This window comes from Lithobates pipiens, unplaced genomic scaffold (assembly GCF_037356315.1).
Source record: "Lithobates pipiens isolate NorthernLeopardFrog02 unplaced genomic scaffold, aLitPip1_a1.2 Scaffold_19, whole genome shotgun sequence".
NCBI lineage: Eukaryota > Metazoa > Chordata > Amphibia > Anura > Ranidae > Lithobates > Lithobates pipiens.
The window spans coordinates 223505937-223519640 of record NW_027507764.1 but is presented as its reverse complement, the minus strand read 5'-3'; the positions used below and the strand labels follow the sequence as shown (position 1 = coordinate 223519640).

Below are 13704 nucleotides of genomic sequence, written 5' to 3'. Positions count from 1 at the left end.
GAGGATTAGATTGGGCACATACATTTAACCACTTGAGATCCACGCTATAGCCAAATGACGGCTACAGCGCGGATCTCCTTTTCCGGGACTACGTCTATTGACGTCGTCCCGTGCACGAGCGGCCTGCGCGCCCCCTGAGGGGCGCGCGCGGCACGCTCTGTGATCGGCGAGTCCATGAGACTCGCCTGATCACCGATCCGTGCAAGGGGTTGATCCCGACCCCTTATCACGTGATCAGCTGTCAGCCAATGACAGCTGATCATGTGATATAACGGAGCCGGTAATCGGCTATTATTCCTCCTCGCGCTGTCAGTGCGAGGAGAAAAAAAAAAGCCGATCACAGGCGGCCGCGATCGGGACATCAGTCCCGATCACCGGCGGCCGCGATCGGGACATCAGTCCCCTGCCAGTGCCCACCTATCCCCTGCCAGTGCCCACAATCTGCCTCAAAGGTGCTGCACCCCAGTGCCACATATCAGTGCCCATCAGTCCCATCTATCAGTGGTACCCATCAGTGCCCATCAGTGCAGCCTATCGGTGCCGCCTAATCAGCGCACTTCAATGAAGGAGAAAAATGACCCGTTTGCAAAATTTTATAACAAACTATTAAACATGATTTATTTTTTATTTTTTTTGCATCTTTTTTTTTTGTTTAGCAAAAAATAAAACTCTGAGCTGTAACTAAATACCACCAAAAGAAAGCTCTATTTGTGGGGAAAAAAATGATAAAAATTTCATTTGGGTACAGTGCCCGCGCAATTGTCATTCAAAGTGCATCAGCGCTGAAAGCTGAAAATTGGTCTGGGACTGAGGGGGGTTTAAGTGCCCAGTAAGCAAGTGGGTAAAGAGGAGCTCCAGCCCCCCCCCCCCAAAAAATAATTAAGTCAGCAGCTACAAATACTGTAGCTGCTGACTTTTTTAATATTAGGATGCTCACCTGTCCAGGGATCCAGTGATGTAGGGATCCAGTGATGTTGGAACCCCAGCCAATTTTCCAATTGACTCGAGTACTGCCTCTGCCATTCATTGTAAGGGAAACTGGCAGGAAGCCTTGCAGCTCCACAGCCAGTTCCCAATTGCACATGAATGATGTGTGCTGTGCTTTCTGAATGGCTCGGTGGCAGTGGAAGGAAAAGGGGGGGGGGGGGGGGCAACTTCTGAGGGATCTTGCCATGGCAAGCTCTCCCAAAAGTGGGGACAGGTACCTGTCGAGCCCTCCAGCCCCCCTCAAAAGCTGCCAAATGTGCCAGTGGAGGAGAGGAGGAAACAAACAAGCAGAGCTTCCCTTTTGGGTGGAGCTTTGCTTTAAGTGTATTTCCTCTTTTGCAGTCCATAAAAAAAAAAAATAATAATAATTTGTGTGTTCCCATTCACACAGTAAACCTAAAAGCTATTTTTGAACAATGTTTGAGTCTGTCCTTATTAACATACAGTGCAAGAAGACCAGCTTCTACACCTTTTGTTAGGATAGACATCATTCAAATCTCGTTGCAGCTGATAATGAAATACAGTTCAGATGGGGTAATTATGGCAGCTCAGCTCCTTTTGTAAACAAAGAACACAATCTCCTTGAGCCCTGCAAAAATGTTCAGGGAGGAGAGACTGAGGTGGACATTGTTTATTGAATGTGTTTATTGTAAGTCCCTTCCAGTTTTATTTAATTGACATTGCTCATATTTTGAACAGGCTTTAGCAAGTATAAGTCACGTGGCTCATGTAACCATCACAACAAAGACAGCAGATGGAAAGTGTGCTTACAGGTAAGAAATTACCCAATTTTGGGGCTACTTGTGTTCCCAATGCACTTCCACAATGCACATGTATAGCAGCACATCACAACACTCAGTAACTCGCTACCATACATTGTGATGAACTAAGTCAGGAAAAACACTGCAAGTTTGTTTGTGTGTTTGTTCTTTTTTTTTTTTTTTTTTTCCCCAATTTGATGTCATTGATTTTGACAGGCTCCTGTTGGCAAGCTGTACAGACCACTTGTGATGTCCATTTTCTAAGCTGTATGGGTAAATGTGTCCATGTGCACGAGCCCTAATGGAATATTATCAATACTACAGAAAATAATTCCCAGTTACAACTTTATTTTATTTTGGTGTTTATGTTTATGAAAATTACAATTTATAGTGTGTTTGTGTGTTGTTTTTTTTTTTTTTTTTTTTTTTATTTTTTTTACCTGTACATATACCCAGTGAAGTGACTGGCCTCAGATGATACACAGAGATGAAACAAATCCTAAAAAAAAAAAGTTGTACCTGTTTATATGTGTAGCCCTCTCTCATGTGTATCTGTTCAGAATTTATACAGCTTGTCTGAGCGTTCAGAAAACGGGGTGCAGAGCTGCACTCTGTAAAGCTTAGTGAGAGCTGATTGGAGGGAAGGGACACGACCCCGCTACCCCCCCCCCCCCACACACCCACACACAGGAACAGAGCTGAGGCTGCCAATCGCGAGCTGTGTGCTGGAGCTCCCTCCCCTGTCTCCTTTTTTACCTCTTGGCATCAGGAAAACTTGTCAGAAGTGGCTCATGCAGATGGCAGAGGAACGAGGCAACGGACAGAAATAACACAAAGTACTCTTGATTGAAACTGGTATAGAGTGATATGCTTTGTTCGTGTTTTTTGTCTGAGGTTTGCAATCACTTTAGAGAAACCTGTCCTGAGAAAAAAAATCAGTAAGCTGACATTAGACTTCCTTCTAAACATGCATGTTACTTAGCTGGCATTGGTACTTGCGAAACCACTTAGTTTAAGTAACTCAAAACATGCAGTCTTGCATGTGTCTTTTAGGAAGTCGCTAACCCAAACTGTTGAAGCCATTCAATTAATTTGACAGCCCAGCAGCTAGCATTTTCAAAAGTTGTTAGCATAAACAGCTTGCATATTTATCTCAATACCACTTATTCTCTTGTTGTGTATAATAACAGGCTTTACTTGTCCTGTATCCAACAGAACCATGAAATTATTTTTTATTTTTTTTAATTGTCCTTTAAGAAATTTTAAGCTGCTTCATTCATTTTCTGATTACTTTAGAAGAAAAGCTGAATATCAAATAAAATAAATAAATCAGACACTATGGAAGCCCAAAACCCTATATTGATGCATATTGTTGTGATTGCTATCATGTATTTCCTACATCCTTCCTCTTATTTTATTTTTTTAATTGTAGAGCAAACTATGCAGATGGAAAACTTAAATCTCCGCCAAAACCATGTGCTGGCAATCAAGGAACCCAGATAACGGTATGCAGTATTCCACATTGATGTCCTGATAGCATTGTAGATTGAGCTTTTTTTTTTTTTTTTTTTTTTTTCTTTACTGGAGTCTTAAGATTGACACATTTTATTTATTTTTACCCAGCTTTGCATTGAAGACTAACCTAAAAGGGTTTTGTTTATGGGCTTCAATCCAGATCCAGCTTGGAGCTGTTAGTTATTTTGTCAGTGCTTTGTTGTCTGAGTGATGTGTCATCCTATCCAGATTTAGTCAGACATTGCCATGGCAGTGACTTATTTAACCCATAAGAATAGAACCAGAGCTCTCGCTGTAACAAGTTAGAGAAAATCCTGTCTTGGGTGCAGAACATCACATTTCAGCCTTGTCTGCTGTCTGTATCCGAGGCGTATACGATTAACAGGCTAAGTTCCTTGGTCAACAGAGCCTGGATTCGGGAGAATGGTCCCTCCACTCGCAGGGGTTCTGAGACTTGGGTCTCAGATAGGGATGTGGCCCTCCTAGCTTTCCAGATTTGACAATAAACTGGATAATTTGTCATCCGGTACAAGGATCGCTTAGTACCGGGGTCTCCAAGCTTTCTACACAAAGGGCCAGATTGCTGCCATTGGGAGTAGAAATTTGTCCCAATGTCAGCGGCAGTAAACAATTTTATTTTATCTTTTCGTTCATTGATGGACACAGCTCTTTTAAATCTTGATCGTAGGGTTATCACACCACCTTCAGGAGAGGAGTAGGCAGATATAAAAACAGCAAAACTGCATAGCTCTGCCCAGCGGAGTGGGCATTAGGTGCGGTGTGTGTACCTGGGCCAGGGGGGCTCTGTACCTTTGCAGGTGCTGCACTGGCTGTTTGGGCCTGTGGGTTGTCTTTTCTGCCCCTTTTTTCTCTCCATGCCTGTGAAAACTTTTCCTCAGCATGTGCAGGCGCCATTTTCCCTTAGTTTCTTTGCAGAGCATGGCTGTCAGCCATTTTCTTGGTGGTTTTTGTATAAAAGAACGACCTGTGGCCATTTTCTTGTAGCCTCAGAGCAGTTTTACCTCCAGTGCTGGGTCATTTCACCTCCAGAAGAGCACGGTTTTTCCTCTCTGGGCACCTGTGACTTGACACAACACAGCGGTCAGCGGCAGCACTCAGGTTGTTGAGTCCTGCGGTGGGGCCCCTCAGCTAGGAGGGTGGGATTGTGTACCCTGTCCTAAGTCCCCAAGTGTGGCAGATGAGGTGGGTCAGAAGCTGGTGCTTCTTCCCCAGAGATCCCTGTAATTGCAGCCGTCTCTTTGTCAGCAGTCCTGGAAACTTTCGTTGCCAGGGTGGAGGCAGTGTGCAGGCGCAAGGGGGTAGAAAAAGTCCCGTCTGCTAGTTGGAGCACTTATCACCGCTGTGCGGGATACCCTGAAAATACAGGATGCAGCAGGATCTGCTGAGGTGTCTGTCCCTTTTGGGTCCCATAAACCGACCCGTACACCAAAGTTTCCGTATTTGGCTTATTTTGATAAGTTCATCTACAAGGAATGGGGAAGCCTGCAACGGGTCCTAAGAAGAATGGCGGTGCGTTACCCCTTTGAGGAGAGCCTCCTTAAAAAATGGACAGCTCCTCTGGTCTTTGACCCCCCCCCCCCCCCCCCCCCCCCCCCGGTGTCCAGGTTGAATAAAGTAACCACGATTCCAGTAGAAAGGACTCTGGCATTCAAGGACCCTACCGACGGTAGAGCCGAGGCAGTGGCCCTGTCCATGTTTACGATGGTGGGGCCAGCATTACGACCTGTGCTGGCTATGGCCTTGGTGTCGCAGACACTTAGTAAGTGGGCAAAGTTATTGCACAGTGAATTGGAGAACCAACAGTCTCCCCCAGTCTGCATAGAACTAGCAGACCAGTTGGTGCATTGCCTTAAGTATGTCTGTGATACGGCCCTGGCTACAGTCCCCCTGCTCTCTAGAGCAACTGTATCGGTAGTAGTGCTGTGGTACCTGATTTGGCTAAAATGCTGGTCTGTGACACAAGCATCTAAAAAAAAAAAAAAAAAAAAAAAAAAAAAAAAAAGCTCTGGCGCATTTACCCTTCCTTGGTCAGAGGCTATTTGGTGCTTTTTGAATATTGATGCACCTTGCTGCATTTGTTGACCACAAGTTCTGATGCAGTTAGTTCAGATGGTGACTCCCCTGTTAGGGAGCACCGCTGGTTGTGGATGAAGTTATGTTGCTGTTCCCACCCCTCGTTATGACACTGCTTGGGGACGTCCCTATGGTAAAGATTACGAGAGCAGTGTTCGTCAATGAATGAAGGAGAAAATAGGATAGGAGGTGCACTCACCGTAAAAAATCCTTTTCTCTGAAGTTCATTGACAGACGCAGCACCCTCCCCTCCTATTTGGTTTACGTTATACTGCTTGTTGACGTACTGAGTTGCAGGAAGGAGGCTAAGGGGTTATTACCAGAGGGACTGCCCCCTGGGCGGAACTGTAAAGTTCTGTTTTTCACGTGTATTATATGTTCTGCCTAGTCCTCTCCTGGAGGTGTTTGTAATAACCCTACGGTCAAGATTACTGTCCATCAATGAACTTTAGAGAAAAGGATTTTACAGTGAGTACAAAAATTATATATATATATTGTTTTTTTTTGTTTTTTTCTGGTAGCCATTTCTTCTGCTAGAAGAGTATCAGAATTAGCAGCTCTTTCCTGTAAAGAGCCATATTTAAAGTGGAAGTAAACTCCCCTATCGTTTTCAGCCAAGGAAGCGGCCATCTTTGCCTCTGTTTGTTTAATCTTCAACTGCTATGATGCTGCACATGTGATTCGTTATGACACCAGCCATTGGATGGTTTGATAGTTTGGCTGCGAGCACAGCCAATGAGCAGTTAGCATTCCCGGCATGCTTTTTTTTTTTTATTTTTTTTTTTTTTTTTTTTTTTTAAACTGTTTAAATCGATGGGTTTACTTCCACTTTAATCATGCACAAGGATAGAGTTGTATTGTGTCCTCATCCTAGCTTTCTATCGAATGTGGTTTAAAGTTTTCTTCTAAGCCAAGATATTATTCTGCCTTCCTTTTTGCCAGATCCCTGTTCTAAGGAAGAAAGGGCACTACATTCTTTGGATGTAGTGAGAGCGGTCAAAGCCTATCTAGAAGCGACTGCTCAGATTCGTTTGTCTTGCCAGAAAGTCCTAATAGAGGACAATCAGCATCGAAATCTACCATTGCTAAATGGATTTGACAAGTTCTTGTTCAAGCTTATGGTTTGAAGCCAAAAGTTCTGCCTTTTCAAGTCAAGGTGCACTCCACATGGGCTATTAGTGCTTTGTGGGCAGTGCATCACCAGGCCTCCATGACTCAAATCTGCAAGGCTGCAACCTGGTCTTCAGTCCATACATGCACCAGATTTTATCAGGTGGATGTGAGAAGGCATGAGGATATCGCCTTTGGGCGCACACTGCAGGCAGCGGTACAAGGTCCTCAGGTCTGATTGCGCCCTACTTTGTTGTTCCCCTCCCCTCAGATAGCATTGCTCTGGGACATCCTATCAGTGATTACCGAGGCCCTGTGTCCTGAGATGAAAGAGAAAATAGGATTTTTATAACGGCTTACCTGTAAAATCCTTTTCTTTTGATTTACATCACGGGACACAGAGGTCCCTCCCCTCTTCTAATACACATTGCTTTACTGCAAAACTGAGGTACTGCCAGTAAGGGGAGGGGTTACATAGGGGTTTGAACTTCCTTTCTAGGGTGTGTCAGTGTCCAATCATCTAGTGATATCAGTGATTTACTGAGACACTGTCCCGTGATGTACCTCAAAAGAAAAGGATTTTACAGGTAAGCTGTTATAAAAATCCTATTTTCACCTGGCAATCCTGCAAATTGTTTCCGGTCCCTGTATGGCTACATTCATTCCTCTGCTGTGTGTGTAAAAATAAATAAAATATATATAAAATTTAGCCTTGGTTGCCACCCAAGCTGGACTTTGTACATGTCAGTCTTTATTAGTTTGCTTTCCATCACATAAGGAAATTTTGGTTTATTTGTTTATCGAAAAAGTTATTTGTGAGACAGACATTTTGGTATGATCAACAGGTATTTTCTGTACTTGCCTGAAACAGGAAAACAAGATGTGTGTCCACATCTAACGATTGGTAAGCTGCAATATTACATTTTTGTTCCTGAATATATTTAAAATTTTTTTTTTTTTTTTTTTTTTTTTTAGTTTTGGCTGTCTTTTATCTAGTCATATATGATTTGCAGAGTTCTTCCTATTCAGCGGCAGTGGTCCTCACTGAAAATCATTGATGTTACAGAAGAATATTAACTTGATCATATTTGGTATTGAAAATGGCGTACTTGGCAATTTCTATATTTTTTGGATAGTCCCGTCATTGTTTTGGTGTTGTACTACTTTAAAAAGTGTATCTCTGCTGGGCTTTGTTCATCCCTTCTGCCACAGCCACCATGGCTGTAATATTTTGGCTGCCTTAAAGGAGTGGATTGTGTGCGTTCAGTTGCATGCCATTGTAGATAGTAGCTGACAAAATTACTGTATAACAAAAGGTGCTTTGCCTTTTAATCTGTATACTTAAGAGTAGTGCCATTTCATGTAATCAAATGCTATGCATTTCCAGGTTGAATTATGCTTGAGTGTACCGAAGCAATGAAATGTTATGTATTTTTCAGGTTGAAGATTTGTTTTATAATGTGTCTACCAGGAGGAAAGCTCTGAAGAGCCCAAGTGAGGAGCATGCAAGAATAATAGAAGTCATTAGCAGGTAACACAATAATAAATTATTAATTGCGTAAAAAGTTTCAGGTCATAGTGTGTGTCTCATTCATATATTTATACACACAGGAAAGCAAACGGGAACTTGGTTTTAGGGTGTGGTAGCCCACTTTTATTTAAAGTAACAAAAATTAAAGTTCATACATGCATGGGTTGCCCACACAGGGGTTCTTCTCCAGGAAAAAAAAATGCAAGGTGTCTGAGAGGCCATGCTGATGTCCTGCGCAGCGCTGTGCTCACCGCCACTGACTTCTCCATGTACCTCATGGAGCTGCTTGTGGCGGCCGTTTTCCTGGTGATTTCCTATTCGGAACACCAACGGCCATTTGCTTGTAGCCTGAACACTTTTTTTTGAGTGTTCTCTAGCGGCAGCATGTGCTCCTGTGCCCTCAGTCATTTTTTCCCTGTGTTTTATGTCCTTGTGCTGGACGCTGGGCGGCCATTTTCTTGAAGCCTGAGCACACTTTAGGGTTTTAGTGCCATTTGCAGCTGCTTCCACCAACACAGCATTGTTTTCCTCTGCACCTAAGAGCCAACAGGGACTAGAGGCACTACCTGCTGAATAGCGCAGAAATCCTCAGGGTGGTGAGTCCAACGGGATAGAGCCCCTCAGCCAGCGGCAGTAAGGAGGGTGGGACTGTCACTGTCCTAAGTCCCCTTTGGGTGGCAGACAGGGTAGGGTCAGCATGGCTTCAGAAACTAGTGTTTCTTCCCCCAAAATCCAGGCACTTGCAACCGGGTCGCCTGCGCAGTGCCTATGGACACCCTGACGGCGGTCCTAAATTTGTTTGTTGCCAAGATGGAGGCGGCACGTGGGAAAAAGGGTGCAAAAAAGCGGGCCCCCCCCCCCCATCCTCTGTGGAGAGCTCTGACGCAGACTCGGGTCCTGCTGAGGCTGGTGACCCCTGCTCTGTCTTGTCAGATGATGCTGACAGGACCATTCGGGTAGTGAGGATGAGTCCCTGTCCGGCTCCGTGCGTGACAAAGCGCTTGTTGGAGCACGTATCACAGCTATGCATGATACCCTGAAGATTCAGGAGCCAGCAGATCCCTCTGCTGATGTAGCAGTCCCCTTTGGGTCCTGCAAACCAGCACGTTCACCTAAGGTGTTCCCATATCTGACTTATTTTTAAAAGTTAATTTACAAGGAATGGGGTCGCCCGCAACAGACCTTTTCGGTCCCCAAATCCATGGCAGTGTGTTACCATTTTGAGGAAAGCCTTCTCGAGAACTGGTCGGCTCCTCCAGTCGTGGACCCCCCCCAATATCCAGGTTAAATAAAGTAACCACGATCCCGGTTGAGGGGACTCCTGCATTCAAGGATCCCACGGACCGGAAGGTCGAGGCAGTGGCTCATTCCTTGTTTACGGTTGTGGGGTCCGCTGTGCAACCAGTACTGGCATCCTCACTTGTGACTCAGACACTAAATGGGTTGGCAAAACTGTTGCACCGCAGATTGGGAGAGCAACAGGCTGCTCCTGTCTGGAACTAGCGGACCAACTAGTGCAAGGCCTTAAGTACGTTTGTGATGCGGGCCTGCATACTCTTCCTCTGTTATCCAGGGCTGCAGTGGTGCTGAGGTGCCTGATTTGGTTAAAATGCTGGTCTGCTGACCAGGCATCCAAAAAAAGCCCTGACGGATCTTCCCTTCCTTGACGACTGGCTCTTTGGAGCCTCATTAGATGACGTTATTAAAAATGCCACCGGTGGTAAGAGTACCCTACTCCCACAGGCCAGGAAGGGTAAAGAGCCACGCCGTAGGCAAGGGTCCTCCTTTTCCGCTCACAAACTGCTTTTTCGTCTGCCCGGAGCTTCGGTTAAACGTCCCCAGCCCGACAGGATTACCACGGAAGGACAAAAAACGTCCCTGTGAACCGCATGAAGGTTTCGGGTCGGGGGTCGCCTTCGGGAGTTTGCAGCCCGGTGGTCCTCTCGACTATCCGACCAATGGGTCTGCAATCTGATTTCCTCAGGCTACCAGATAGTTTCTCTCTTGGCCGCCAAATAGATTCTTCCCCTCTCAGCATACCGGTATTCCCGGCTGCCGGGAGGCCCTCTTGGGGGCAGTAAGGGACCTGCTGAGTCACGGGGTGGTTGTACCGGTTCCAGAATCGGAACGTTTCCACTCAAATCTGTCTGTAGTTCCCAAGAAGCAAGGGGTACGTCCAGTCCAATCTTGGATCTAAAAGCCCTCAATCACTTTGTGAAAGTGCAGAGATTCAGAATGGAATCGGTTCGCTCAGTAGTCACTGTACTCCATCAAGGGGACTCCCTGGCGTCCTTAGACATCCCAGGATGTGTACCTGTACATACTCATTTGCCTTCGGCATCAAAAGATTTTGCAGTCGGGGTAGCCCACTACCAGTTTGTGGCTCTCCCTTTTGGTCTGGCATCAGCCCCGGAGTCTTTACCAAGGTATTGGCTCTAGTTTTGCCGTTGCTGCAGCAACGAGGGATCGCGATCATGGGATACCTAGATCTTCTTCTCCTGAGGGTGTCTTCTTCCTCAGAATTGGAGGAGGATGTGGCGATCACCTTGCAGACCCTGCAAGAATTTGGGTGGCTGTTCAACCTAAAGAAGTCGGTGATTGTACCGACCCAGTGTCTGGAGTACTTGGGCTTGCTGCTGGACTCTAGGAAAGCGAGGGTTTTTCTCCCTTCAGACAAATTGCAGATTCTTAGATCCGCGGTAAAACTGCTGATGGACCGCAAGTGGTCGTCACTCCTTTTTCTGCATGTGACTCCTGGGGCTCATGGTAGCCTCCTTCAAGGCAGTACCATATGCCCAGTTCCACACCAGAGTCTTGCAGAAGGAGATTTTGATAAAATGAGACAAATCTCAGTTGTCCCTGGATCGACAGATCCAGTCAGTCAGACTCACTGATCTGGTGGCTGAGGTCCCCGGTGATTCAGTCCGAGAAGTCGTTCCTACCTCTGAAGTGGACAGTGATCACAACGGACGCCAGCCTATCCGGCTGGGGTGGAGTGATGGGGGGGTTCAGTCGGCTCAGGGCCTCTGGTCGGTGGAAGAATCCAAGTTGCCGATGAATGTGCTCGAGCTAAGAGCGATCAGTTTGTGCCTCTAAACCTGGTCAATGAGACTTCAGGGGCGTCTGATCAGGATCCAGTCAGACAAAGCCACGGCTGTGGCATACGCCAATCGCCAAGGGGGAACAAGAAGCTTAGCTGCCGCACGGGAGGTCACTCGCATACTTCCGTGGGCAGAGTGACACGTACTGGCCTTGTCGGCCATTTACATCCCGGGAGTGGAGAACTCGCAGGCGGACTATTTGAGTCGACAGATGCTGGACCCAGGGGAATGAGCGTTGAATAGGGAGGTATTCAGGCTACTGTGCCTGAGGTGGGGCACACCAGACATGGATCTTCAGGCCTCCTGTCTCAATCGGAAGGTGCAGAGATTTGTGTCCAGGACAAGAGATCCGTGGGCAGAAGTGTCGGGCGCGCTAGTGGCTCTGTGGGATCAGTACCAGCTGATCTACGCCTTTCCCTCCACTAAAACTGTTACCACGTCTGCTTTGCAGAGTGGAAGTCGAGGGTATCCCAGTAATACTGATTGCCCCAGATTGGCCTCAGCATCCTTGGTACGCAGACCTGATACCCCATGGCGACTGCCGTTACGAGAGGACCTTCTGTCTCAAGGTCCGATTCTCCATCCTGCTTTACCATCGCTGGCTTTAACGGCATGGCTATTGAGACCCAGGTGTTGAACCGGGATCTATCAGACTCAGTGATCCCAACTATGTTGAGGGCGTGGAAATATTCTTCTCGGAAGATATATCTTCGTACCTGGAAGGCCTACATCTCCATGTGTGAGGAGAAACGGATGGCGCCCGCGCTCCTTTTCCGTATCCAGAATCCTGCTGTTTCTTCAGCATGGCGTAGACCAGAAATTGGGGTTAAGCACCATTAAGGGGCAAATTTCAGCCTTGGCTCTTCTTCTCCTCCTTCTCCTTCTCCTCCTCCTTCTCCTTCTTCTCCTTCTCCTTCTCCTTCTCCTTCTCCTTCTTCTCCTTCTCCTTCTCCTTCTCCTTCTCCTTCTCCTTCTCCTTCTCCTTCTCCTTCTCCTTCTCCTTCTCCTTCTCCTTCTTCTCCTTCTCCTTCTCCTCCTCCTCCTTCTCCTCCTCCTCCTCCTCCTCCTCCTCCTCCTCCTCCTTCTCCTTCTCCTCCTCCTCCACGTGGTTCGGGCTCTTAAGGTGTGTGTTTTTTTTTTTTTTTTTTTTTTTTTTCTGCCACTGCTCCCTTTTCAGAAGTCAGATTCATTGTTTCGGGGGCTGGTCCAAATAAAGGCATGGCGGTCTCATCGGTCAGTTTCCAGGTGGATCAGACCGATTGTAGTGCAAGCCTATGCCTTGACGGGGCAGATGCCCCCCTTTCCGGTCACGGCCCACTCCACAAAGGCAATCGGAGCGTCTTGGGCCTTCCGACATCAAGCGTCTGTCGCTCAGGTGTGTAAAGCGGCGACTTGGTTGTCTGTCCACACATTTACCAAGTTCTACAAGGTAGACGTCGGTGCATCAGCGGCTGCCTGTTTTGGCCGCAGAGTTTTTTTTTGCAGGCGGCTGTACAGTTGCAATTGAATATGCAATATATTTTCTTTTTTCAAATTAAAAATGCAGTACCGTTAAGTTAATGCGCTGTTGCATTACATTCCGCAGTTTTTGGTGCGGTTGTAGGTAGTCGCTCCTGTTGCCGGGTACACTGGTTTTGTGGTGGTTCTCTCCACGCACTGATGTTTGGTGGGTAAAGTTTCACTAGTCCCCCACTTGCAATGGTGGATGAAGTTTCTATGTTTTCCCACCCCTCGTTTGGCACTGCTTGGGGACGTCCCAATGGCTAAGAGAGGAGCTGTGTCGGTCGGTGAATATAAGAGAAAATAGTAATTTTTTTTTTTTTTTTTTTGTACTCGCTGTAAAATCCTTTTCTCTCTAATTCACCGACCGGCACAGCACCCATCCCTCTTTTTTTTCTCTTTACGTTATACTGCTTATTGACGTACTGATGGCTGCATGACAGGCTGGAGAGATGTTGCCCAAGGGACCCTGGGCAGAACTAAGAGTTCTGAGTGTTGTATTACAACTAATGCCTAGTATCTCCTAGTAATGGGGCATAACAACCCAATGGCTAAAAGAGGAGCTGTGTCGGTCTGTGAATTGCAGAGAAAAGGATTTTACGTTGAATACAAAAAAATCCTATTTTTCTCTTCATACATCAGGGGACAGAGAGCCATAGTAGTTACTATGTGGGTTATAGGCCACCTTCAGGTGATGGACACTAGCACGCCCTAAGGTGAGAAGTGCACTCCCTATATAACCCCTCCCACTACTGGGAGTACCTCCCGTTTTTTTTCGTCGGTGTCTAAGGTGTTGGTCACCAATAAAGATGTGCTGTGCTTCACTGGAGAAATCCTTGCTGGGCTAGCCATGCTGACCGGATCCATTCAAAGTGTCCTTTTTTTGGGCCAAATTGAATGGTACCTGGGCCTCATATCTGACAAAACAAGGTTTTGCTTGCAAATGCTTCTCTTTTTTAGAGAGCTTGACCCTGGGATCCAGTACTTTTTGGTAGTGAGGCCATAATGTTTTACTGGCAGGGTGCTGTTGCAGGTCCAGGATTGTGGGTTACCTCTAGGTTCCCCTACTCCTGAAGGTTTAACGGAGCCCACCGTGAAGGGTGAA

The 13704-nt window shown here is 46.5% G+C and overlaps 1 protein-coding gene across 2 annotated transcripts in view; it reads left to right on the top strand.

Annotated features, from left to right (window-relative positions):
* MLH1 (mutL homolog 1) overlaps positions 1–13704 on the top strand; it is a 172050-nt gene that overhangs the window by 7007 nt on the left and 151339 nt on the right. For both annotated transcript variants that reach the window (XM_077491745.1, XM_077491746.1), the window contains exons 4-6: positions 1687–1760; positions 3181–3253; positions 7907–7998. In XM_077491745.1, coding sequence (XP_077347871.1) covers positions 1687–1760; positions 3181–3253; positions 7907–7998 — 239 coding nt within the window. The remainder of the gene's footprint in view (positions 1–1686; positions 1761–3180; positions 3254–7906; positions 7999–13704) is intronic.